We start from the raw sequence: 25363 nt of genomic DNA on the forward strand, positions 1-25363 counted from the left end.
TACATTCCACAAAATTCTTGCGTTTAGCATATGTAAGCATGCATACACTTATAGTACATAGACAGCGTCGATTTAGGCTCTTTTCTAATCATATCCGTGTAAGCCACGAGCAGTTGACAAGTCACGGAGGAACACATTTAACGCACTCTCCTGATTGGCTGAGGAAGTCTCACCAATAGCGCTGCCGCAAGAAACTTCTGAGCGCGACAACAAAATCGGCGCATTTACCTGATCCGCTTGTCACCACTTGCACAGTGGATACTGTGGAAGCGTGTGCTCTATCATAGAACCTGGGACAACGCGTGTAGAGATTGTCCCGCGTACCAACATATCACCGTGACAAGTACTCGTAAGAATAGGTTTGGTTTAGTTTGGTTCATGGGGTTTAACGTTCCAAAGCGACTCTACGGCATCTCCAGAAAATTTCGACCGCCTGGGGTTCTTTAAAGTGCACTGACATCGCACAGATCACGGGCCTCTAGACTTCCGCCTCCATCAAAATTCGACCGCCGCGGCTGGGATCACCCGTGTCTTTCGGGTCAGCAGCCAAGCACCATAACCACTGAGCCACCGCAGCGGACTACTCATAAGAATAGGACAACAGATTCACAGCAGTCATTTTCAACTTTTTTTAATCTAATTTAAAGTGATCGCTCGTTTAATGGCCTCATGGCGAATACCATGTTTTCCAAGTCTTCAGGGTTGCAATATCAAGCATACAAAAATCGAACAGCATGTCTCAAGCATACAGATGTGTACGTTTCTGCCAACAATAGGCTTCCACTTCCTCTTGGGCCTAAGAAGGCATAAAACTCTCAGGGCATGCAGGCCACAACCTACGCACTGGAACAGCCATGTCTATTAAATCTGAGAGAAGTTAGTTACACTTAGGCACAATAAGGAGTGCAGCGGCAGAAAACTTGCCGGTCTGTCTGAGTGCTGTACAAGTTGGAATTCCTTGGGTAGATGAATACCACAACTATACATGCCTACCACACCAAAATAGAAATTTTGCACCTCAAAGACCATATGCGTGACTATCACTAGCCCAAAATGTGCTGACAAGCCACGCCCTCGCTGCCAGCAATCAGCGACCAATATCAGCAAGAGACTTACAAGACAATGGTGTCCTCAAAGGAGACATCGGTCATGCTGCGGTCCACATTGCTGATCATGGCCGTGTCGTAGATCTCAGTGCCGATCTTGAGCAGGCAAAAGACTGCAAACCTGCGATAGTCACCCTTGTTCTTGAAATGGTCCGTGTCCTTCCAGATCAGCGGCATCCGGATCTCTGCGAGAATGACCAGAGCCGCCACTCAACTCAAACTCAAGCACGAGTAGTCAACTGTGGGCTGGGCCTAACTTGACGGTCGCCGTGCCACAACCATGGATCGACAGAAATACGAGAGTGTAATTTGTTAAATAGGACCTTGCATTTTAATTTCATTGCAATGACACATTTCCTTCAATTTTGCTTCCAGTTCTGACAACGCATCATTTTTCACTACCGCTCTGACAAGTAATCGCACCAGTGCAAACGCTGCCGCTAAGGCAGAAGGCCCACACGTGGGCGTAGCTGGAAATGAAGGCGACGACACAGTGGCTCACCTGACACTGCCACACGGGAACGAGACACGTCCAGGGGGAATGCCCCGATGCTGCAAAAAGAACATAAGGCACAAGTATAAGCAAGAAAAGAGGAATCACATCCTATCAACCTGGTAAAGCTGCGTTTCTAAGTTAGGAACTGAGCTACGCACTGCGCCATAAATGTAAGAATTACGAGCACTATGTCTTGACAGGAATCAATTTTCATTTTTTCTTAACCTTCCAGCAACGTTTTAGAGAAATATACATCAATACGCTCAAAAGGTGCAGGTAGATATATATTAAGAGTGCTCAGTGGACCAAGGGGTGAGAAATTTTAATGTAGATATACCAGTATCATAGACAACACTTGCGTGCCATCGAGCACAGCCACCTATAGGCAGAAGCACCGTCATCGTAAGGTCTCAACTTGTCCGGCAGTAAACCACTCAGCACTACGAGACAAGACTATATAGTGGAGCAGCCACTGATCATCGTCTCCTTGCTTAGCAGCTATCCACACACCCGTATTCTGGCAGACTGGTATCAACGCTATAAGCTCCCTAAACTACACAATGAATAAAACCACCGGAACGGACAGGACAGACCTGGAAGAGAACACGGGACAATGCTGGCAGCGTCATTTTACTCTGCGTGACCACGTACCAACTGGCCCAGCTCTCCACTCTCGAAATTTATTCAACAGTACTACGCTCGACCACAATGAATGGTGCCAGCTATGGCAGATGGAAATTAATATCAAAAAAACAAAGTTGATGACCTTTTCCACGCGCACTAATACACCTTCTAATGTCTACACAATTAATGAGAATATAGTTGAAAGAACAGATTGTTTTAAGTACCTAGGTGTTTATATCAATGCTGATTTAAGCTGGAACGCCCACATAAATCACATCACAAACAAAGCATTCAAGAAACTGGGACTCATCCCACGTTGTCTATATCTTGCAAACCCCGAGACAAAGCTTCGCGTGTATACTACACTCATAAGGTCAGCTTTAGAATACGAGTCTTTAATATGGAGTCCAAGCAGCATTTCATTAATCAACAGTCTGTGCAAAATAAAGCTGTGAGGTTCATCCTTTTTTCATACTCACCGTATGAAAGTGTGTCATTATTGAAGCAAACTATCAGTATTCGCGACCTTATCACTCGACGTAAGTTCTCTCGTTTATCGTTCTTTCATTCTTTGTACTACGATGACTCCCCGTTCACAGCTGATTGCATCGCCCCTGCCCATCATGTTTCATCCCGGTCTGATCATTCCCACAAAGTGCAACCCATCTTCGCACGAACACTGAAATATCAAACATCACCCTTACTATTATCTATGGCAGAGTGGAACTCGTTACCGGCTGACATAGTTGCTGAAACTGAGTTATCACATTTCCAAACAAAACTTTCAGTGCACCTTGGCCTAAAAAACTCACCGTGATATTTTCAGTATCGTTGAAGCATTAAGTCTTATACGCTACACCTATGTATCTTTCAGTGACTGCAGTGCTGTGTACTTGCAATTTGTATATATAGTTATTCTTTGTATTTGTTTACTGTGTGCCAATAATCTGTATTGTGTTGTTTTCATGCCCTCCCCCCCTATGTAATGCCCACTTGGGCCTTTAGGGTATTTAAATAAATAAAATAAATAAATAAATCCCTGCATTTCCAAGCGCAGCATTGCCTTTGAGTTATACAGTTACGGAACCTGAAGCACGACGACCTGAGTGTACAGCCAACCACTCATGAACAGGAGAGTCGGTCTCCGAATTCTGTTTTTTTTTTCCCCTATATTTTGCCTACTGTAGCACCACCAATCCTACTCTCCAAAGGCATCGTTGAGCCTTTTCCATGCTAAAGAATTACCAGGAGCTTCCTTTCCCAAAACCCTGCAATCAAGACTCCCAGCATACTCAGCACGTCAGCTTTGGCATCTGCAAGTATGCTTCTCCACACAGCTGCATCACCACAGCAGTCGGCCCTGCAGAGAGGCTCCTTTGTAAACATGGCCGCCTTACGTTTTACTCACCGCCAGCCAAAGCAAACAGCAGAAGCGTCACTGCGGATATGCCAGTAATGACGACAAATGTAGCACTCGTAACACAAGGACGCTAAATTTCAAATAATTTTGAAGGGAAACCTTCACTACGGGACCTCGGGCTTCAATCGCGGACTGTGTTAGCGGGCAAGCCATGAAAAAGAGAAAAAGAAATTTAATCAATATCCATGACTGGGAGTCGAACCCGCGGCTGTGAAAACAGATCTCCTTCAAGGGCCACTCAGCGTGACCACTAGGCTATCGCCGCAGCCAGCATGCCTCGTGTTAAACTGCACCACACTCCCGCGCTGTGCATTGGAGAGTGTCGTCTTCATCAACTTCCATCTGCTCCATCCCGCAGCACTGCCTGCTCACCGTTGTCTTCTACATAGCACAAATCCGTGCTTTTGCTCCGATTCGAATGAAGTAAACATTCTCTGTAGTTTTGTTATTTTTATTTGTCTAGATTCCATGATCTCTTGAGTTAGTTGTTTTCTACTCCCACTAATGACTTTGCATTCACTGAAAATCAGATTGCATACAACTAGCTTGCACCCCTCATAGTGTTTGGCAAGGTTTCCTTTAACATCTGAAATTCTGCATTGACAAAAATCAAATGAAAGTTAGCCCATGCAGTGTTTTTTTCATTGTTATAAGTGTAGGCTTTCTTCTTTTTTTTTTTACCAGCTGCTTGCTGGCACCCCCTGCAATGGACTCCGACGTCAAGTAGTCTGGCCATGTCTGTTAAGGGAGTGGCACTGGGGAACTGTGTGAGAGTGTAGGAAACAGCGTCATGTGGGTACGTGCATGTTTGATGGACATTCGTGTGAGTCTGTGTGGAACCATGCATTTCCTTTAGGTTGTATCCTAGTGAATATCATTAAATACATTTTCATTGCATTAACCGTGTCCTAGACATGCAAGCCATGGTGTATAACGACACAAAGGCAGGATTCTAGGCCCAAAGAACACAGTGGCAGTTGTGAGACACAGTTGAGCAGTGTAGCGGCGCCATGAACAAAGATGTAGTCCCAAGCGAAAGCCTCTCAACCGACGGCGACAACGATAGTACTGTTACTGGTGTGACTGTGCGTGATCCCATTTCACCCACGAGTGCCGACCAAGGTGATGGTGCTACGGTGCGTGAACTGTTGAATGTCATTATGGAAAAGGAGTGCATACTGATGAACTTACTGGAACACTTGACTCCCTCATGGAGCAACAGCCTGTGTCAACGGAGATGCCCAGCAGCATCACTGCGTTCCAGGTAATGCCCGACCTCAGTAACATTACAAGTTTTGATGGCGGTGAGGATGCACCCTAAGCAAAGGATTGGATTGACAATCATTGCACGACAGCTACGCTGCTGGCCCGAGTCTTTCATGCTTGAGACCGCGAAATCCCATTTGATTGGACCTGCGAGAGATTAGCTACATTCAAGGAGATCCGAAACTAAAACTGGAAGGATTTTAAAGAACATTTTCAGCAAACCTTCGTGAGCCAGACATGTGTGGCAGAATGCTGGCACAAAATGCACGAGCATGAAAAACAGCGCAGCAAAAGCTCAGCGGCTTATTTTCACATCAAGGTGCGTCTGTGCAGAGAGGCGAACTTGGACTTCTGGGACACTCGTGAACAGGTGATCACAGGACTGCGCTCAAAATAGTTCAGCACGGTGCTGCTCGGAAAAATCCATGAAGATGATGATGACATCCTGCATGACATTACAAGACTTCGAGAGGATCGAGCATGAAAGGCTTTTCGGTCCAATGCGTGACCGTAGACTCCAGAGCGACGAAGTATGTGCTCAACACACTAGCACGATACATGTAAGAAAACCAGTTGACGAGGGAAGTACCAAGGACAGGCGGCCCCCTCTGTCAAATGAAAGTGCGAAAGTGCGAAAGTGCGACAACTGTAACCAGTACAGTCATTAAGCGACAGACTGTTTGCAGCAAAAGTGACCAATGAAATGTTTCTGCTGCAATAGAGCAGACCACACACAGAGTCACTACAAGGAAGTGCCACAGTGGAATGAAGCGAACACTGTGAGTGAGCCAGTACGTGAAGTCAAGAGTGCAAGCATTTTGCTGAAGGAAGTGACTGTGTATGGCAAGTTCACTCTCACTGAACTCATTGACAAAGGTAGCTCTGGCTATCTCTTGAGTGCCTCTGCAGCAGCGCGATGTGGCACGGAAATTGAACCTGAAGCAATGGCCCTGTATGGTTTTGGAAAAAGCACTGCGCCAGCGACAAAGAGTACTGGGAGATGCAAGGCGGATTAGAGCATTGATGGCGTTTTGGCAAAGGACATACCCATCCTTGTAGTCCCAGATGAAGCCAAATCTGTGGATTTGTTAGTCGGGAGGACATTTACTAAACTACCTTACATCACATATGCAAGATTTTGGGGTTGTCTGTGATTTTGGCATTGTATAGAGTGTCCGTTCGCAATCAGAACTGGTGGATGTTTCAAACGAATTTCGAGAGTTTCGTGATGAACCCGGCAGAGCTGGGTTGCATGACAGTATTGGAGATGGACATTGTTGAAGACCCGGGTAGCAGCCCTGTTGTATTGTGACCACATCAGACAAACGCCGAAGGGCGAGAAACAATTTGAAGAATTGTTAAAGTGGAAGGATCTCGGCTTGGTGACTGAGACAAACTCTGATTATGCCAGTCCAGTACTTGTAGTAGACAAGAAGAATGGTGAAAAGTGCCCGGTTATTGCAGGCTAAATGCACAAACCATGAATAAGAAGTATCCCCTTCCAAATAGTGACGATCAGTTCGAAGGCCTCGCAGAAACGCCTGTCTACACAGTTCTGGATCTGGCTCAAGGCTACTTGCAAGTACCCCTGACACACTCCACATGAGACAGGTCAATTCGAACGAATGATGTTCGATTTTACAAATGTACCCGCGGCGTTCCAGCGGCTTATAAACTAAGTTCTTGGACCAACTAAGAGGCGGAGTCATCAAATGCTATCTAGATGATGTGCTAATACCCGCAAGGGGTTGGAGTGATATGATCCTGCAGTTTTGTCAAGTCCTGCAGGCATTCAGGAACACAGGGTTGACACTGCGACTAAGCAAGAGTTTGTTTGCAAACAACAGTGTGGGCTTCCTGGGATTACGTCTGGTGGGAGAACAGGTACAGCCAGGTGAGGCCAAAAAAAATGCAATTGCAGAGTTTCCTACCCCGAGGGATGTGCATGATGTGAGACGACACCTAGGCTTGAACTGGTTCTTCAGGAAATTCATCCACAAGTACGGCTTGCTTGCTGAACCACACACAAGGCTAACGAAAAAGGAAGCAATGTTTGATTGGTTTATTGGTTTATTGGGGTTTAACGTCCCAAAGCAACTGAGGCTATGAGGGACGCCGTAGTGAAGGGCTCCGGAAATTTCGACCACCTGGGGTTCTTTAACGTGCACTGACATCGCACAGTACACGGGCCTCTAGAATTTCTCCTTTAAAGAAATTCTAGCCGCCGCGGCCGGGATCGAACCCGCGTCTTTCGGGTCAGCAGCCGAGCACCATAACCGCTGAGCCAATGGAAGGAAGATCAAGAAAGCAGTTTCCAGGACCTGAAGAGGAAATTTACATCTTGGCCAGTGTTGCGGTTGTTTGATCTCAAAGTAGAAACAGAACTGCACACAGATGCCAGTTCCAAAGGGCTAGCAGGAATGTTGCTAGAATGAAAAGGGAACAAGTGGCCCCTCGTTTACTGTGTATACAAGAAAACAACCAAAGTGGAAAGCAAATACCATTTGACAAGGCTGGAACTGATGGCCATTGTGTGGTATGTGGATCGGCTGCGTTTCTTACTCTTGGGCATTCATTTTATAGTTGTTGCAGATGGCCAGGCCCTCATTCATTTGAATGTGCAGTGTACATAGAAACCTCAGATTGCATGCTGGTATGGCCTCATTCAAGAATTTGACTGCACAGTCAGGCATCGACCGGATACACAGATGCAGCATGTTGACTCGTTAAGTCGAGGACCAGTGGAGTGCCGAAGTGATACCATGGATGATCTTTTGAAGAAACGCTTCGAGGTGAGCCTGACTTGCAGTCTGAAAGACCAGCTAATTTCCACTCAAAGAGGAGATGAAGAGCTGTGACAACTTATACAGATACTTGAACAGGGAAGACAGGAACAGAACAACGGACTGTGCGCTCAAGGACGGCCGGCTGATGCAGATAATCGGCTCTGACAATGATTCTGACAATGACTCTGACAATGACTCTGACAATGACTCTGACAATGACTCTGACAATTCGTGTTACCAAAATGTATGAGAAAGGCAGTCAAGGCGCGATGTCATGACCTGCTTGGCAACTTTTTGGTGGCCCGAACTATGACAAAGATCCAGAAGACATTTTGGTTTCCTTGGATGCACAATTACGTGCAAAAGTACATATCTCACAGTGATTTGAGTGCATCTTCAACAAGGTCCCTGGTGGAAGAAAGAAGGGCTTCTCAACCCTTTCCACCCTATTCCACCCGGTAGGCGTCCTTCTGAGACAGTTCACCTAGACCACATGGGCCTGTTCGTGCCAAGCAAGAGATAGAACCAACACCTTCTACATAGTAATCGTTGACAACTTGACAAAGTTTGTGCGTTTCCTACTCGTGATACCTTGACCAAACATGTACTGAGTGCAATGGAAGAATTCATCCTCGAGAGAAGCCTACCTCAGACTATTGTCATGGACTGAGGAAGTTACTTCGCCTCAAGAGATCCTTCGAGAAGTTTTGTGCGAAACGGGAAGTTCGACTCATCCTGAACTTGTTGAGTCACTCCCCGAGCAAACGGCCAAGTTGAATGAGTGAACCCCACAGTGCTACCCGTGATCACCACGGCAATGAAGGACCAAGAGCTTCGAGATTGGGATGCCAACCAAAAGTATGTTGAAAGCAGCTTAAATAACGCTGTGAGCAAAAGCACGGGCAAGACCCTTTTTGAAATTCTTCATGGCTACAAGCCCATATTTTATGCCTTAGCCCTGCAAGAGGTAACAATGGACGGTGAAGATGCTTGGAAGGACCCGAGTGAGCTGAGAGAAACAGCGCGGCAGCACCTGATAAAAGAACAAGAAAAACAGTAAACAGCGTTTGACAACTGGCATTACCCCGCAAGGATGTATGATGTAAGCGAAGTGGTAGACAGCGCCCTCAACACACAGGAAATCCAACTAAAACATAAACTAAATATTGAGGCAAATTAGTGATAACTGAAGTAATGCCTGCAGACACACACGGTGACAGAGCTCAATAAGAACATTGGAAACAGATTTACGATGACTGCGCATGTTTCGCAGTTGAAAGTGTGGTCTACTACAAGTAAGATATCCCATCTAGATGGCAATGAAATGTTGGATGAATTCGAGCACCACGTGGACAAGCATCAACTCAACAAGCCTTTGGCAGTTAGATGCCCATGCAGGCAATGAGCAGCACCTGCCAGACTGCAGGACTATGTTCCTTGAAAACAGTGATTACCTGTCTGTGTTTTGTTATCTCTGCATTGCATTACTTAACGAAGCCGTTAACATTTCAGGACGATCGAGTGTAGGGTTTCTTCCTTTTTTTTTTACCAGCTGCTTGCTGGCGCCCCAGCAATGGACACCAATGTTGAGCAGTCTGGGCACGTCTGTTAAGGAAGTGCGAAACTGCGCGAGAGCGTATGAAACAGCATCGTGTGAGTGCATGCGTGTTTGACGGACAATCGCGTGAGTCTGTGAGGAACCATGTGCTTTCTGTAAGTTGTATCCGAGTGAATATCATTAAATATATTTTCATCGCACTAACCTGGTTCTGGACCTGTAAACCATGGTGTATAGCCCGAGTGCTCCATTTGTTGTCACGACCAACCAACTCGCCCCCTGATGTCAGTATTGCTATCGTTTTCACGTCTACTGCTGCTGCCAAAGAGCGTAGTTTGCCAACCACGTGTGCTGCGACCAATGCAGGGCAACAGCCAGAGATATGTGTTCTCAATTAAAGCACTTCAGTGACTCCCTGTCTGCGATTAGGACAGTACGAAAATGTTTACGAATGATGCGAGCATCAAGCAAACAGTATCATCGCTGTGTCAGTTGCCGCGGTTCCCTGGGGAGCACTCACGACTGCTTGGGCCGATCTGCCGACTTCCGCCGCTGCAGCTCAGCCAGGTAGGCAGTCATGCGCTCGTTAGAGGTGAGCAGAGACTTAGCTGCCTCGAGGCTCTGCGGCCGGTGCTGGCACACGGCCAGCAGCTTGGTTGTGCCCTCACGCATCTTGATCTCCAGGTCGATCTTCTGCTCCAGGTCATACTCCTGCAAAGCGAAGTCTCTTCAATGTGACGACACACACAGCTGCTAGTAATGTGAAAAATGGGCAGTGTGGTGTGAGCACACCAAGAGAAATCACGGAACACAACTTGAGTCTGCCACGGAGGAAGATCTCTTGATGAGAACTTAGCTCGCTTTGGCTTCCTCATACCGCACATGGGCAGAAACCCCACAGGTACACTTTCGGGACTGAAAGTTCCGACAGCAGTAACAAGCTTTACCTTCACTTATACATTGCCGTTACATCATGCAGCATTGCCTGAATGGAAACTGAAAGAAGTTACTGGTAGAGATGAGATTAGCCACAGATCAAACAAACAGTCGACCGCCATTTGAGCGTCACTCACTGGATCTGCACACTGGCCTTTCTGGCACTTTGAGGCTTTGCTTTGAATGGCACTGGAACAAAGGACCACTGCTTAGGGGAACCACAACTTAAAATCACTTGCACCATTCAGTGGCCTTAGCATAACAGCTGCGCTGTCTAAAGCACACCTTTCTTTTTAGCTTTGTTTTTCCCTGTGGGTGTGATTACCGCAATGACATGGGCCAAGGCCACAGACTAACAGCCATCCCCACGATACAAGAGTGGTACGGGTGGAGGCCTACCTCTTTCATTTTCTGAGAGTAAGCTTGCAAAATCAGGCTCTGAATCAAGGTTTGGATCAGTGCAGAAAAAATTCAGAGGGCACAAAAGGCTGCTTACGCGCTGTAAAGGCAACACTATTAATGTGTCACTATGAGCATGCGACCTCCAAGCAGGTTGCACACTAAGAAATGAAATGAAGACATGCCTCCGAACGCTGATTCCACTAAGGTCCGAGTAAAACCCTCGGACACGGTTCAAATGCCTGTCATGTGTGAGCCTCCAACCTAAGAAACTTATGCTACATGGAGCGAGAAACCGTATGACACCATCTTCAATGGTGTATGATGAATTGTTCTGTCACAATTTTATTACACACATTGATTTCTGAGGAAAGGAAATGGCACAGTAACTGTCATATCTCAGTGTACACCTCAACCGCTCTTTAAGGGAAGAGGCGAAGTCTGCGAAGACATACAAAAGAAGGTGCATATGTCATTGGTTCGAATCCATCTCACAAGCTAGCCTACAACTTGAGTACATGATGTAAGCTATATGTAAACAGAAATCGTATGACACCACCCGGAACATTGTACAATGAATAGTTGCTCACAATTTTGGAATGAATGTAGTCAGGAATACTGACACCACATTGACATCAGCCAGTGGGGGCATATAAGACCCCCACTGAGCCACCCCCAGAGCATAAGACCACCACTGGGCGGCATAAGACGAATGGGATTTATACGATTGTTTGAAACTGTGGCGCTCGGTTTGCTGTGCGCGTCCTACGGCCGCTTGATGACACCACCCTATTTTAGAGCGGAATCTCTACTCCTCCCATGCAAAACCTCAATGTTATGTCACTCTTAAGAATGACCTCCAAGCGGCGAAGCGGGGGTGTGGCTGTGATGTCATACCATATATGTGACTCGCCGCACCTCAGCGCCGTTCGCACACCTTCCCAACTGCATTGAACGAAGTGATTCAACACTCTATCACCTCGAAGTTGCACTGAACCACATGATAAGATCTGATAAGATAATAAAAAGCACGAAGCCTTGCTTGACGTTTGCAGATAGCCATGGAGGAGTCCCAGTCAAAAAACCATTGGAACCAGTTGGACATTCCAATTGAAACCAATTTGACATCCCGATTGTTTTTTTTTTTTTTCAAAATGGAACCAATTGGCTCCAGTTGTGTTTTTAGCCACCTGACCAATTGGACCCAATTGAATCCAACTGGACTAGCCAATCGGACCCATTAGGCCAGGCAGTTATTTCACCCAGAAAGTATTCAAAAAAATATAACTCATAATTAAGTTTTGCAAAATACGCAATGTGAGAAATATTTCTACAACTTAACATTGTGCAAAAGGAAAAATGATTGTGAGGATCTGCAGGGAGACACTGTGTCTGGTGCCATCAACAATTTTCTATGGAATTGAAATTAACATGCTTTCATGGAAATCAAGGCCAACAAACACACATACAATACATCACACAAGAAACACTACACATTGAGACACTATAGTAGCATATATTAGCTCAATATGTACACCCTTCCAATTTTTTAACATGAACGCGTTTCGACCACCAGGGATCTGAAGTGCACTGACATTGCTGTGCGATGTCAGTGCGCGTTAAAGATCCCCAGGTGGTCGCCGCCGCGGTGGCTCAGTGGTTATGGTGCTCAACTGCCCACCCGAAAGACGCGGGTTCGATCCCCGCCGCGGCGGTGGAATTTCTATGGAGGGAAAATTCTAAAGGCCTGTGTACTGTCAAAATTTCCGGAGTCTTTCACTACGGCGTCCCTCACAGCCTGAGTTGCTTTGGGACGTTAAACTCCATAAACCAAACCAAACCTAAATTATTGAGGAGCCCTCCACTACGGCACCTCTTCCTTTCATTCCCATCTTCCTCCCTTCCCTTACGGAGTGGTTCAGGTGTCCGACGAGATATGCGAGACAGATACTGCGCCATTTCCTTTCCCAAACACCAATTATTATTATTATTATTAACGCTCGAGAGTCGACTGCCCGGTGCAGCGGTGCCGAGGCGAAGCAGAGCGGAAATCGGGAGAGGGAATGAGCATGCGCGCCGATCATGTCGCTGCTGCTAGCTATCGTCGTCCGTTTGGCTGTTCTGTTTCGTGCGAAGCAACCCCTACGAATAATGTTTTATGGCTGAGTTCTGAGAGCGTTTATAGTGTGCTACACCCGCCGCGGTGGCTCAGTGGTTAAAAGGCGCTCGTCTACCGAGCCGGAGTGCCCGGATTCGAACCCGACCGCTGCGGCCGCGTTTCGATGGAGGCGGAACGCAAAAGGCGCCCATGTGCTCTGCGATGTCAGTGCACGTTAAAGATCCCCAGGTTGTCGAAATTATTCCGCAGACCTCTACTACGGCACCTCGTTCCTTCTTTCTTCTTTCACTCCCACCTCCCTCCCTTCCCTTACGGCGCGGTTCCGGTGTCCACCAAGATATGCGAGACAAATACTGCGTCATTTCCTTTCCTCAAAAACCAATTTAATTTAATTTAGTGTTCCATCTGCGCGTGTCTGTAAAAATTGGTAAATTGGTTTTTGAGGAAAGGAAATGGCGCAGTCTCTGTCTCACATATCTCGGCGGACACCTGAACCGCGCCGTAAGGGAAGGGAGGATTGAAAGAAGAAAGAGAGAAAGAGGTGCTGTAGTGGAGGTCTCCGGGTTAATTTCGACCACCTGGGGATCTTTAACGTGCACTGACATCGCACAGCACACGGGCGCCTCTTGCGTTTCGCCTCCATCGAAACGCGGCCGCCGCGGTCGGGTTCGAACCCGGGTACTCCGGCTCGCGCCTTACCACTGAGCCACCGCGGCGGGTGCGTGTCTGTGGCTCTGCACTGGTGGAAACGCGTAGCGTTCCAAGCACGACTCCAGGCCCCGGTTGCATTTGCGGGTAGCGCCTGAGAGCATTTGCTTTAACGAAATCAACGCGGCAATAGCGACGGTCCTCTTCGATCAGTTCTACATTAGCAACGATTGCAACTGGTTTCTTGGGCATGCTAGGCTATCCCGGTACGTATGCTCTTTTCAGAGTCACGCACGCTGTATGCAGCGGATAAAAACAATTGCTCGCACCTTCTTGGCGTTCCGATGCATAACAGCCGAAGATGGGCTGGGGCTGCTTCGTAATAACCAGAACGGAGCTTGCACCAGCAGCATGAATTGTGGGCGTGCCCTTGCCTTCGCACGCTTTCTCCTCTCCTTCTTCTTACGGCACCGCAGCGCTCGGCAGCCAACGCTCGCGAGTTCACGTTAAAAAATTGGAAGGGTGTACATCCAGAGAACACACTTCTGCTCCAAATATATACCCCATTTATGAGGTTCTCATGCTAGGGCCAGTGGCGCTTGCCCACTGAGCGCAGTTATTTAATTTAATTTCGACCGCAGTCGCGGCGCAGATGACGAATACAATTTAGTAGGTTAAGCTGCTGAACCATATTAGTTCTGCCTTGTTTGTCAATATGCAAACATTCATATGGATACATTGAGTGCAGTTTAGCAGACCATGGAATTGAATGCAATGAGTAAGACCAATTGGAAACCCAACTCGTCCAATTGGATGGTCCATTTGATCTATCCAATTGGTACAGCAGCTCCAATTGGGCCCAGTTGGAAATTCAATTGATTCCAATGGGGTTTTTTTTGTTTGTTTGTTTTTTACTGGGGTCGCGCGCTGGAACCAGTGCTTCGGCTGTGTAGACGGCTGTTTGGATATGATGATTCTTATGATCAAGAACGTCGACTTAAAAAAAGGTCGCCTTAAAAAGTATGCATGCGGTCCCTCTAGAGATTTTGGACCCCAAAATGCCTGCTGCCTGAACAGCGCGCCATCGCACCGCGAATCGGAACACGCCACGGCATGCACAAATGTGCCGCCCGGCGCTGGCCTACCGTTTTCCTGCCTACCGTTTTCCTACCTACCGTAGCCTACCGTAGCCCAGCGCTGGCCAACCGTTTTCTAGGAAAGCGCGTGCGGCGATTAGCAGCTGCAAACAGTGCTCCCAACATTTGCGCCGGGAACCTCCAAACGTCCTGAGGACATCCTCAAATGGTCAGAACGTCCTTATCCCGAACAGGACATTCCTGAGTGCATCACGACCAAACGTCCTCATGAGGATGTCCTCGGTTTATACTTCGCTGGACTCAAGGATAAAAATCCTCAAATGTCTATAAACATCCTCTCGCAGGACAATATTCCAGCATATTGAACTAATTAAGATAAAACAAGCTTTATCCCTCGCATTCGGCTTTTATTAATTAAACACAGCAGGTGTATTAAAAGATTTGTGTACAATAGCGACAAAATGAAAGAAACCATTGCAACTAAAGCAAATATGTGACTTAAGGAGATATCGTAAGATATTTTGGCTTTTAAACCTGTTCTCATGTACTGCATGCTTCTGGTGGAGTTGGACTGATTAGATTTTGGGGCCATTCATACAAGTGGCTTTAGCACTGAGTTGGCAGAGTTCAACACCTGAAGGAGTTTTCGTCGCTGTGTGAAAATATGTACCAACAAACGCGGTAAACGAACCAGTGTAGAGCACGGTGAAACTTTTGTAAAATTTGTTTGCTAGAATCCAAGACAAATAGCAAAAATAAAGCTGTTTCACAATCCCTGTGCACATTCCCTACAATAATTCGGCAAATAATGATTCTCTGGGCTATACCGTCACCTGACGTCCTGAGAACACACTAAGATCCTTTGGAGAAAATTTAAGGATGTCCTGAGGACATACTGAAGCCGGACAACAGGTCTATGTGAGGTCTTGTTGAGGATCAGTCGAGGACGTCCTCAGTACAACACAATGTCCTCAAAAAGTAGCCCTCAGGACGTCCTGAGGTTAATCTGCGTTGTGGGTCGCTTCCCGGGCAGAAAGATTACAGCGATTATGTCGTAAACCGGCTCCACTGCCGCTTCCACTGTGCTTGTGCAAGGTGCATACGACGGTTCATGCGAGCAATATGGTGGCACCCAGGGAGCCCTTACTGCAAGGCATAGTGTACTACATTCTGCAAGGTCTACAAGTGCGCACTCACCCAGGTACACATGGACAACGGGACCTGGGGGGCCCATCTGGATCATTGGTCAGCAGACGAACGCGGAAGTATTCGGTCACGACACGCCACGCCGGCAATGGAGGACTCATGCAGGGAAAGTTCTCCATACAGCCACTGCCGTACACCTCCTCCAGTTCACCGAAAGAGTTGTCACTGAAGGCAGGGTGAGCCATGGGGCAAAAGCCTTAGCACACAATGGGCCAGCCAGAGGCTCGATCGTTCAGGCGAGTCTATCGTGGGGGACATAGTGACGGCGCCAAGGCGAGGCAACGGGTCAAACATTATCCAGGCCACAAAAAACTGCCAAGCGCTGATCAGGCAAAACTGATCAGGCAGATGTTTCATGATAGCGCAGGTTGCATTTAATCCCTTCAATGGCAGCTCACTACATTTTGATCATTTATTTTATTTCTATGAAAAGCAGTGCTATAGAGGTATCATGCCTACCAAACAATTTATTCCCCCCTCTTTCGTTTCCACGCGCCACCACACCACGAATATCCTGCCACCGTCCCTGGGGACACTGCGAGGGAGGCGTCGGCCGCACTGCAGCGCACCGTGGTATCTTCTGCCAGACATTTTAACGCGATAGCGATATGGTCCAGCGGTAAACCCGGCGTCGTCGTTGGTAGCGGCGGCGTGAACAAAAAATGCCCAGCCGTGAACCTGCGACGTCATCACTACCTGCCCACCGGATCGTGAACAAATTGCCCACCGTGGCAGGTGGCAGTTAAATTAATGATTGGTCGCGAGAAAGCCCCCGCGGTGGCTGTGTTTGAATCAGCCACCTGCCGAGGCAGTGGCGCATCGCTGCACCACGTACTGCGCCAAGACTCCCAGCGATCTATGAAGCAGATAATGACTAATTCCGCATATATGGACAATGAATGACCCATAAACGCCATCGCGTCATACCCTCACGTCGGAGCTTTAGTGTCCCCTCTGGTTTTTTGCTGCGCCGGCCGGCCCCATGGTCATCGCGAGCCACGCGCCCCGATTCGGGCCCTGCCTGGACGATGCTGCGCCGAGGCGGCCGCGCTGAAGCGTGATGCGGCGGCCTCCGCTGGCCGCTTTGTTGCTGTGTCTGCTGGTGGTGCGCGCGCAGGACGAACCTCCCAAGAAGCCTGAAGAGGGCGGCGACAAGGCCAAGCCGGCACCCGGCGGCGATGCCGGCGGAGGCGGCGGCGGAGGGGGAGGCGGAGGCGGCTTCGCGCTGCAGCCATCGGGCGTCACGGTACCCGTGTGGAGCGACATCGGCCGCTCGGTGCTCACCATGTTCGCCGGCGACCCCGGGGACGGAGGCAAGTTCGCCAAGGACGCACTGGACAGCCCCGGCATGGGAGGAATTCGAGGCGCCTTGGCCAGCCAGCAGGGCTTAATGGGCATCTTCACGTGGATCAGCTGGTTATTGTTCCTGGCCGTGACTGCCGGAGGACTGGGACTCGTCGGCGCGCGCTTCGCCAAAAAATGTGGCGGTGAGCGCCTGCAAATCATCTCGCCGGAGTACGATGACTACTACCAGTACTACTGCATGGCGGTGTCCCTCACCGGCGTGGCACTCATGATCACAGCAGTGGCGCTCTTCCTCAACAAGTCGGACATGGGCACGGCTATAAACGACGGCTACGACCACTACGCGGCCGCCGTCGGCCTGCTGAAGGGCATTTCAGCCGGCGGCGGCGGCGGCGACAAAGAAAAAGACAAGGACAAAGACAAAAAGGAGACTCCGTCGGCCAGACTCCGGGGCATAGTGGATACACTTAACACGAGGTTCCGCGACGACTTCGGCGAGTTTCTCAAGCGGCGCGTGGCCATGGACTCTGGGCTGCCGTCGCGCAGCGTGCTTTCCGAGTGCAGTCACGACGCGCGGTCGCTGGCGCACTCGCTGTCGGCCGCGGGCCAGCGCAGCCTGGCCTCGCTCTTCACCGCCGTGGGCCGTCGCTGCGGAAAGCTGGAGCGCTCGCGGAAGCTCGCCTACGGCCACCTGGCCCGCGCCGTCGAGGACGCCACCGTGGCGGAGCGCAAGCGGCTGCTGCGGAAGGTGCGCAGCGCGCTCGAGCGCGCCCAACAGCGAGCGCGCATGATGGAGCAGAGCGGGGCAGGAGTGGACGCGGCCATCGGCAAGCTGGCCAGCTACGAGAGCGACGGCGGCGTGGTGAGCTGGATGAGCTTCCTCACGGGGATCCCCATGCTGCTGGTGGTGGTGATCGCGCTGGTGGCGCCCATCGTGGCCATCGCCGGCATGGGCATCGCGGCCCAGGACCACGACCTGCGGCCCACGGTACGCTCGCCGCAGTCCAACACCGGAGGCCTGATGCTCGTGTACAGCGCCGCGGCCGGACTTGTCTGCCTCATTATATCTTCGTTCATCGCCACCCAGCTGTACGTGGTCGCCGGCGCCGGGGAAGTGTACGTCTGCGACCCGTTCCGCTCGAGGAACTTCAAGGTGCTTGACCAGATGGCGTACGCGCTGTGGCCCGGCGAGCAGCGCGGCGAGTGGGCCGGATTCGTCCCCAGCGAGATCATGAGCAAGTGTCAACGAGGCGGCTCGGTCTCGGAGCTGCAGGCGCCGGAATGGGCCGGCGTGGCCAAGGGCGGAGGCAACGAGACCAAGAAGGAAGACAAGAAGGACGACGCTGCCAAGCCGCCTTCGTCCGCGCGGCTCCGGCTCAACGCGGAGCTGCTCAGCAACGCGAGCGCCGCGCGCGACTCAAGCGCCGCGGTGCGCGCGCTGGTGAGCGCCCTGGGCCAGCTTGGCGGCAGCAGCCAGCGGCCGCCGGCGATCCGCGCCGCCGCGGAGCAGCTGTCGCGCAAGTGGCGGCCCCTGGTCAGGGGCAACCGGAGCGACCCGCTGCTGACCAGCTCAGTGGGCCGCTACTACGGCGAGTACATGGGCGATGCCGAGAGGAGGCTGCGCTGGGCCAGCGCCCAGACGGCCCAGCAGGGTGGCGGCGGCTGCGAGCCGGCCTACCAGACGCTCAACGCGGCGCTGCTGCTGTTCTGCGACACCTTCGTGGCCGGCGCAGAGGGCTACTGGCTGGCGCACCTGCTCGCCTTCGTGCTGCTGCTGTGCTTCGGCCCCATCTGCCTGGGCATGGCCAACCACTTCCTCATCATGGAGAACTACGTCTACCACGGCTTCGACGACAAGAAGGTGAAGCGGCGCGAAGAGCGGGAACGCTTGGGCCTCGTCAAGAAGAAGAAGAAGAAGAAAAAGAAGAAGAAAGAGGAAGAGGAGGACGACTCCTCCGTGAGCGACAGCAGCGAGGGCGACGACAGCTCAGAGTCCAGCTGATTCATTTTCCCTCTCCACCTGCGGCGACTCCAAGCGTTTTTTTCTTGTTCTTCTTATACAGCGCTGGTCTCTGCAGTACGCGCACGCCAGCGTTTACGACTGCGTCCCCAACATGTGAAACAGCCAAGTGCGAAGCATCCCAGGCCACATGTCGGCCTTCTTAAAGCTGCTGCCAACTAGTTGGAAAGAAGCACTGATCTACGCGTATCAAACCGAAGCTTGTCCTTCGCCTGACACGGACGTCCGCTCTCTACAACACCTTCGTTACTGAGAACTTTATTGTGTTTTCTTTGCATGGTGACGGAAGCATCTGTCAAACTCACAGCCGACTCTAGTTGGAACAGAGCTGGCTGTTTCGAGGGGAAGCGCACTTTTCGGCACCGAGTGGCACTATAAACTACAAGATACCGTACAGCTGCCGATCGTTCTTACAAACGCAACGCTTGCGGTTCTAGCAAGTGAACGCGATCGATTTCAATACACAAAAGCAAGGAAGTGCACTGGTTTCGCGTAGTTTGGCCTTCAGCTCACTTCGTCCTACACGCAGGCGTAGCCAACGAGTCGAAGGCTATTCCTCCCCTATTTCGAGATGGTTAAGGAGGGGCGCGTGAGGACCCCTTAAGCTGACCATCTAATTGGCTCTGATTGCAAACGGAAGAGGACGGCCTGCCGTATGGGCCACCTCCACATTCATACCCAGTTTGAAGTTGCATGCGCATGAGGTATGACACGTAAAGAAACACTAGGTTACGAAGAGCTGCAACCGGTGGAAACTAAACGCCAGCTTTATTCCTGTTACGTTCTAGCGGACAGCGTTCCCGAGATTACGAGCATTTAGTATAGTGAAAATACTGGGAGTGCGAAACGTACAGTCTTTGTCAAAAGTTTAGAGCCCAGGGGGTTAACTTCTATGCTTTATAATGGGACTCCAGGAGCATTGATGGAAGTCCTACTTATTGCAGGAAGCAGTACCAGAGATGTTCTCATGTCCAGGAAATTGGGAGCGCTAGAGATCATTTAAGAACGAAACAGTGTGGCTCAAAAGAAAACCCCCTGGGCTCCAAACTTCTGACAAAGGCTGTACATACAAAAGGCCAATGCGAAATCGTTAATGTCAGTCGAGAACGGTCTTCAGAAACGCGTACTCCGAGAGGTGACCGTCGCAGGAGGGCAACCATTTGCAGTCACGCGCTTGAAGCTCAAGTTTTTACAAGTCTCATGACAAGTCTAAGCCTCACTGCAGTCCCAACGATGCGGGAAAATGACTGCGAGGCCTGTCGCGCCGCTAGCCTGCCGACTTCGAGCAACGCCACTCTAAGCCAGACGAGACAAAGCACTACAGTGCATGCTTAGTCCTTTGCGGGCTACTTCCCACACAGAGTGCAGCCGTCACTATCTCGGAGACTCAAAAAGGTGCCCCATGCAGTGACAGCACCGCCACGAACTAAGCGGTGCAGCTAGTCCTTTTTTTCCCGTTACTGGCTTGGAACGTAGTCCGCTATGTGGTATACCTTCCAGCAACCCGCCTTTTCCCACGATAAGTCGCAGATTCCACATACCCCACCGTGGCGGCCACGTTTCCGAGAGGACAAGCGGCAGAAACACCTCGTGTATACTTCGGTAACCCCAGCTGGTCGAAACGAATCCGGAACGCCCTCCACTAGCGGCGTCCCTCACAGCGCAGCTCCGGGACAAACATCAGTTTGGGCGAAAGACACACGACCGAAAGGGGCGCGCCGCAGACGGGCCAACTTTGAGCAATGCCTTCGAGCCGTCACCAGCTTCTCCGGCGTCGAGGCAGGGCAGGAAGTGGCGGCCCAGACGGCTGCAGCCGGTGGGAGCCGTTTATCAGCAGTCGCTCCGAACCAATGTGCTCCGAACGGCCTCTCTCGGCTGTTTTCGTTTCCGCGGCGCGGTGGCCCAGTTCGCCACAGACCCTTCCGATACACGACGTCGCTTATTTTAACGCGCATGCAGCCGCAGAGGAGGCATACACCACAGCTTCCGCTCGCAAACGAAACTGGGGATGCGAGCCCACAACGCGCCCAGTGCCTCGCACAGCTAACACGATGGCCAGGGAGCGAGAAATCAGTGCGGCCCGTCAAAACAGAACGGACAAAAAACGACGCTACATCAGAATAAACAAAATGGCAGTGAGCGCGGGGCGAAAAGGAAATATTTTCGGAGCTAGTTTTCAAATGGACCACCAGCCAGTCCCGTGACGTGTTTTGCTTCACCACGTAAGAATAGATACAGGGTGCCAACATTACCGACCGCCAGCTATCATCGTGTGAGCCAAAATTGTGTGCAGCGGGTCGCGGAAGCCGAAGCTGCTCGTCGGACACAAGAATGCTTTGGAATCCTTCAGCCATCGCCAAAAAGCAGCTCCCGTAAGAGCCCTACGCACCACATATACATTTGCTTTTTCTGCGAGAGAGGCCTGACAGAACCGTTTTATCCAATTCAACACAGCTAGCCCTGTCCCACTAGCAAATTTAAAGGCGGCCCATTCCTCCAGTGGCACGCTGGAGCGGATAACCGCTGGTCCTTAAGAGTAACGAAGTGGATTCCAAGAGAAGGCAAACGTAGCACGGGGCGGCAGAAAGTTAGGTGAGCGGATGAGATTAAGAAGTTTGTGAGGATGCGGTGGCCACAGCTGGCAAAGCACAGGGTTATTGAAGAGGGGTACAACGACGCAAACTAATATTCAGAAGGTTTTGACATTACAAAAAAATGCAGTCAGAGCAATTGCGGGTGCCACATACTTAGCACATACGAGTGCTCTATTTGCAAAATACCGCATTATGGATGCAAGGGTTATTCATCAGTACCGTGTAATTCAGCAGTACAAATCTCAGGTACATAGTGACACCACATTTTTTGCTGACCTTGCGAATCTACGGGAAAATACCGCTGTTCACAACACAAGACACTACGAATATTGGTATGTACCTTGTCCACGCACAAATTACGGTTTTCAAACTCTCAGGTATGTGTTGCCATCTTTCCTTAATAGTAACGCTTTCACTAATCAATCCATTCTTTCCGTTTCATATAACGCTGTTAGAAATATGTTCTTACAAAAGAATGAATCATATCCAACTGTAAAATAAACAAAGTGTCCATGTGCTGTGATTAAACTATCATTTGCGTGTGTGTAACAGTACCGAGACTATTCTGGTGATCTGTTATGAAGATATTGTACATATTTGTTATTTCATGCATTCTCTTGTTATTATTTTACTGCTGTCTGTCATCGCCGTGCCAAGCCGCTACGGGAGATGGGAGCGTTGTCAAGCCGCGTGCGCGGCTTTTTTTCCTTTCTCCTCAGCCATTGTACATGACTGAAATAAATGCACTGAACTGAGAACTGAGAACATGGGAGAGGCCTTTGCCCCGCAGTGCGCGTAATCAGGCTGAGATGATACCTCTAGTGCCGCGTTTCTGCCAAAACGTTGGCAAAGCAAACGCATGCAGCGCACATCACTCTGTCACGACGTGTCCACTGCTCCAAGGCGACAGTTATGCGCCTTTCCTTTCCTTTCGTGACTTCTGCGCACAGATGGAAGTTGATGAAGACGAATATGTGCAATGCACAGCGCGAGAATGTGGTATAGCATCTTGGCCTTAGTTTGAGCAGCCCACTCTTGCTATCGTTTGGCGCCACCACACTTGGGTTCAACCACAAGACTGTTTGTGACGCTGTTCAAAATTTCTTGCTGGAATCTCATTGACTGCCTTGCTAAAGCTTACAGTATTTTCTTTTCTATGCTTTATTATATTTCAAATTAATCTTTTTTTTCTCTTTCTCTCTCTCTCTCTCCAATCCAAACACATACCTTTTTTCACTCCCTGCCCTCCTTGCGGTAGAGTCCCCCGGTGTTGCTCTCCCGTGTGCTTTTCTTTTGCCCTTTACTATGTACAGGTGAACAGCAACCTCTGCCTCCCGATTCTTGGCCGATCCCCCAGTGTGGGTATGTGCCATCTTTTCAAAGGTCAACAAAAACAACAACACGAGGCGTGATCGGCTGCGGCGATAGCACGATGCACTCGTGCAGTGGCCACAGCGAAGCTGACCTATTCTCGCCGCCGCTGATTTGGAACCCAGTCGCGGCATTATTTTATTTCTGCACGTATCTGAGAGGCTTCAGGCAGACATCGGCTTTTTCCGCACTGGTAGTGAAGTACTGCTTTCGCGCTAAAACAGCATGAAGACGCAGGCTTAGGCTGACGAAAAAATGAGTGTGGGCAGCTGACATGCAATGCGAAGGGCAAATGGTCGACGAAGTGGATTCGAAGGCAAGCGTCAGAGGGTCACTAGAAAGCTGGCGGGGGTGAGGTGGCCGCAGCTGGCGCACAGGCATTGCGAAAGGTTGTTGTCCTGCAGTGGACATAGGCTGTTGCTGCTGGCAAAGCGCGGACATACTTTGAAGATGAAATGGAGAAAAAGTTTCACCTCGAATAAAGCCTTAATTTTCTATTGCATTCATCGCTTTTGTGTTTGCTCATGTTTTTTTTTTCGGTTTTGCCGTCCAAGCTTGTTCTTCGAATGGGAGGTTCTTAAATGCAAATCAACTTGTGCGTGCGTGCGTGCGTGCGTGCGTGCGCTTTAGTGTTTCAATTATTTTCGTTTCAGTGTAAACGCACACACAAGATACGTCCTTTAGATAACTAGGCAGTGCTAGCATGTAGACAGACACCGCTTTGGATGCAGCGTGCCTCGCAGGAGAGGCGACAAGGATGAGGCGGCATCGAAGACGCCAGAAACGGCAACAACCGCGGCTGGGGCGTCGGCCCTCCCAACGAGCCGGAAGGAAGAGCCGGACGAGCAGGCACGCCAAGGCGTTTCCCGCCGCCGGACGACCCGCCTCATCAGCCTCCGCCTTTCTTTCACCCGCACCGCACAGATGCAACTGTGCTTCGCCGCCTCCTGTCGATTCAGACTCCCATTCGGAAAGGCGTCCGCACGTGAGGAGGGCAACCGTTCTCAGTTATGCGTGCGAAGAGCTTCGCGAAATGTGATCGGGTCATATGCCGCTCCCACCTTCAGAAATATCGCACGATGTTACAGCTGCAAGTCAGCTGCAGGTGAACCGGAGGGGAAAAAAAGCGCGCTTTTCGTCCGGCAAGTACCAGTTCGATAAATGAAAAATCAGGCGATCGGCGTGCCCGCTTATCCGCTTTCGACAGTTGTTGCAGAAGCCGAGAACAACACAGTGGCAGCCGGACCACCTTGCGTCTCGATTCAAGAAGCTTTGCAGCTGCTCCGTCGCGCAAATGACTGTGTAGTACGCGTACTTATTCTGTCATGCCCGGCGCCCCACTCCCGCGCATACCAGGGAGGAGGGGTGGCACGGCGCGCGCTAAGATCGAGGCTATTTCCCTCCTCGCCGCGAAAACGGTGCATATGAACTCGTTTTACTTTTCCATCACATTATATAGTTGTGCAGACATGCAAACAGACGCAAAAGTCCAGCAGCGGATAATCAGTTCGCGGTATAGTGAATCAGAATAGTTCGCAGGTACGACTCGTACGTGAACTTCGCAACTGCTCAGAAAAGTATCATTGCCCACGCAAAAACGCGCCCGTTCCGTACGATGTCCAGGAGGAATACGCGACGCACTTCGGACGATGACACGAGGGTGTTTGAAAACTTTTTTTTTTTTTTCAAAAACCAATTTTCACCATCCAGATGCGCCCCGCCCTATTTTATGCCACATGGTGAGTCCTCGAAAAAAAATGGGGGGGGGGGGGGGGGGGGGGGGCTGCTGCCGAAAAGTGAATTGCAAGTCATTGAGTAGTAAGCATCCCAACCCAGAGGTGGCGCTAGGCGCAGCAAGATTCACTAAAAGCATTCAGTGAAGCACCGCATCCAAGAAAAAGTGTTATTTTCAATTGAAGGTTTGTTCGGAAAAAGCAATTCAGATACTTCACAGCTGCGCACAATCCACAGGCAGCGGTGTCAGGTGACGATGAGCAACGACCCGCACCTTGTCCGAGAAGCATACATTTTTCGTCCGTGAAGCTGCCCCAGATCAGCGACTGTCCTTGTCGTGTTCGCGGCTACTGAAGCTGCAGAACTGCTGGGGGGGCACTTCTTGGTCTCGACTGCCGCAAAGCACGCTACGAAGCACAGTGGCACGGCGCGCAACACATACGGTACTTCGGTAGAGTAGGATTGCTTTCATCTGACAGTCTGCGGAGCTGCCATTTTGACTACTGAATAAAGATTAGTTTATAAGCTGGTTAAAATGGTTGAAAACTTGGTCACTAAATGTGAAGAAATTTCTTTGTTGTGTCTTTTTATACCCCCTCCCTTTTTTTTCAACGCATAGTGAGTGCGAGGCTGCTCTCCTTAATGACACTCTCAATACTTTCGAAGTATGGTTACAGT

The 25363-nt window shown here is 50.0% G+C and overlaps 1 protein-coding gene across 5 annotated transcripts in view; it reads right to left on the reverse strand.

Annotated features, from left to right (window-relative positions):
• The window catches only part of LOC149349523 (rhotekin-2-like), a 202277-nt gene that overhangs the window by 39100 nt on the left and 137814 nt on the right, over window positions 1-25363 (reverse strand). For 3 of the 5 annotated variants that reach the window (XM_089578494.1, XM_089578495.1, XM_089578496.1), the window contains exons 2-4: window positions 9777-9967; window positions 1609-1658; window positions 1117-1291 (exon numbers count right to left, since the gene is read on the reverse strand). In XM_089578494.1, coding sequence (XP_089434620.1) covers window positions 1117-1291; window positions 1609-1658; window positions 9777-9967 — 416 coding nt within the window. Of the gene's footprint in view, window positions 1-1116; window positions 1292-1608; window positions 1659-9776; window positions 9968-15652; window positions 15827-20527; window positions 20789-25363 lie in introns of those variants that run through there. The other 2 variants (XM_089578497.1, XM_089578498.1) reach the window with 2 other exon arrangements.

Source organism: Amblyomma mixtum, chromosome 3 (genome assembly GCF_055824585.1).
Source record: "Amblyomma mixtum isolate Tamu chromosome 3, ASM5582458v1, whole genome shotgun sequence".
Lineage (NCBI taxonomy): Eukaryota > Metazoa > Arthropoda > Arachnida > Ixodida > Ixodidae > Amblyomma > Amblyomma mixtum.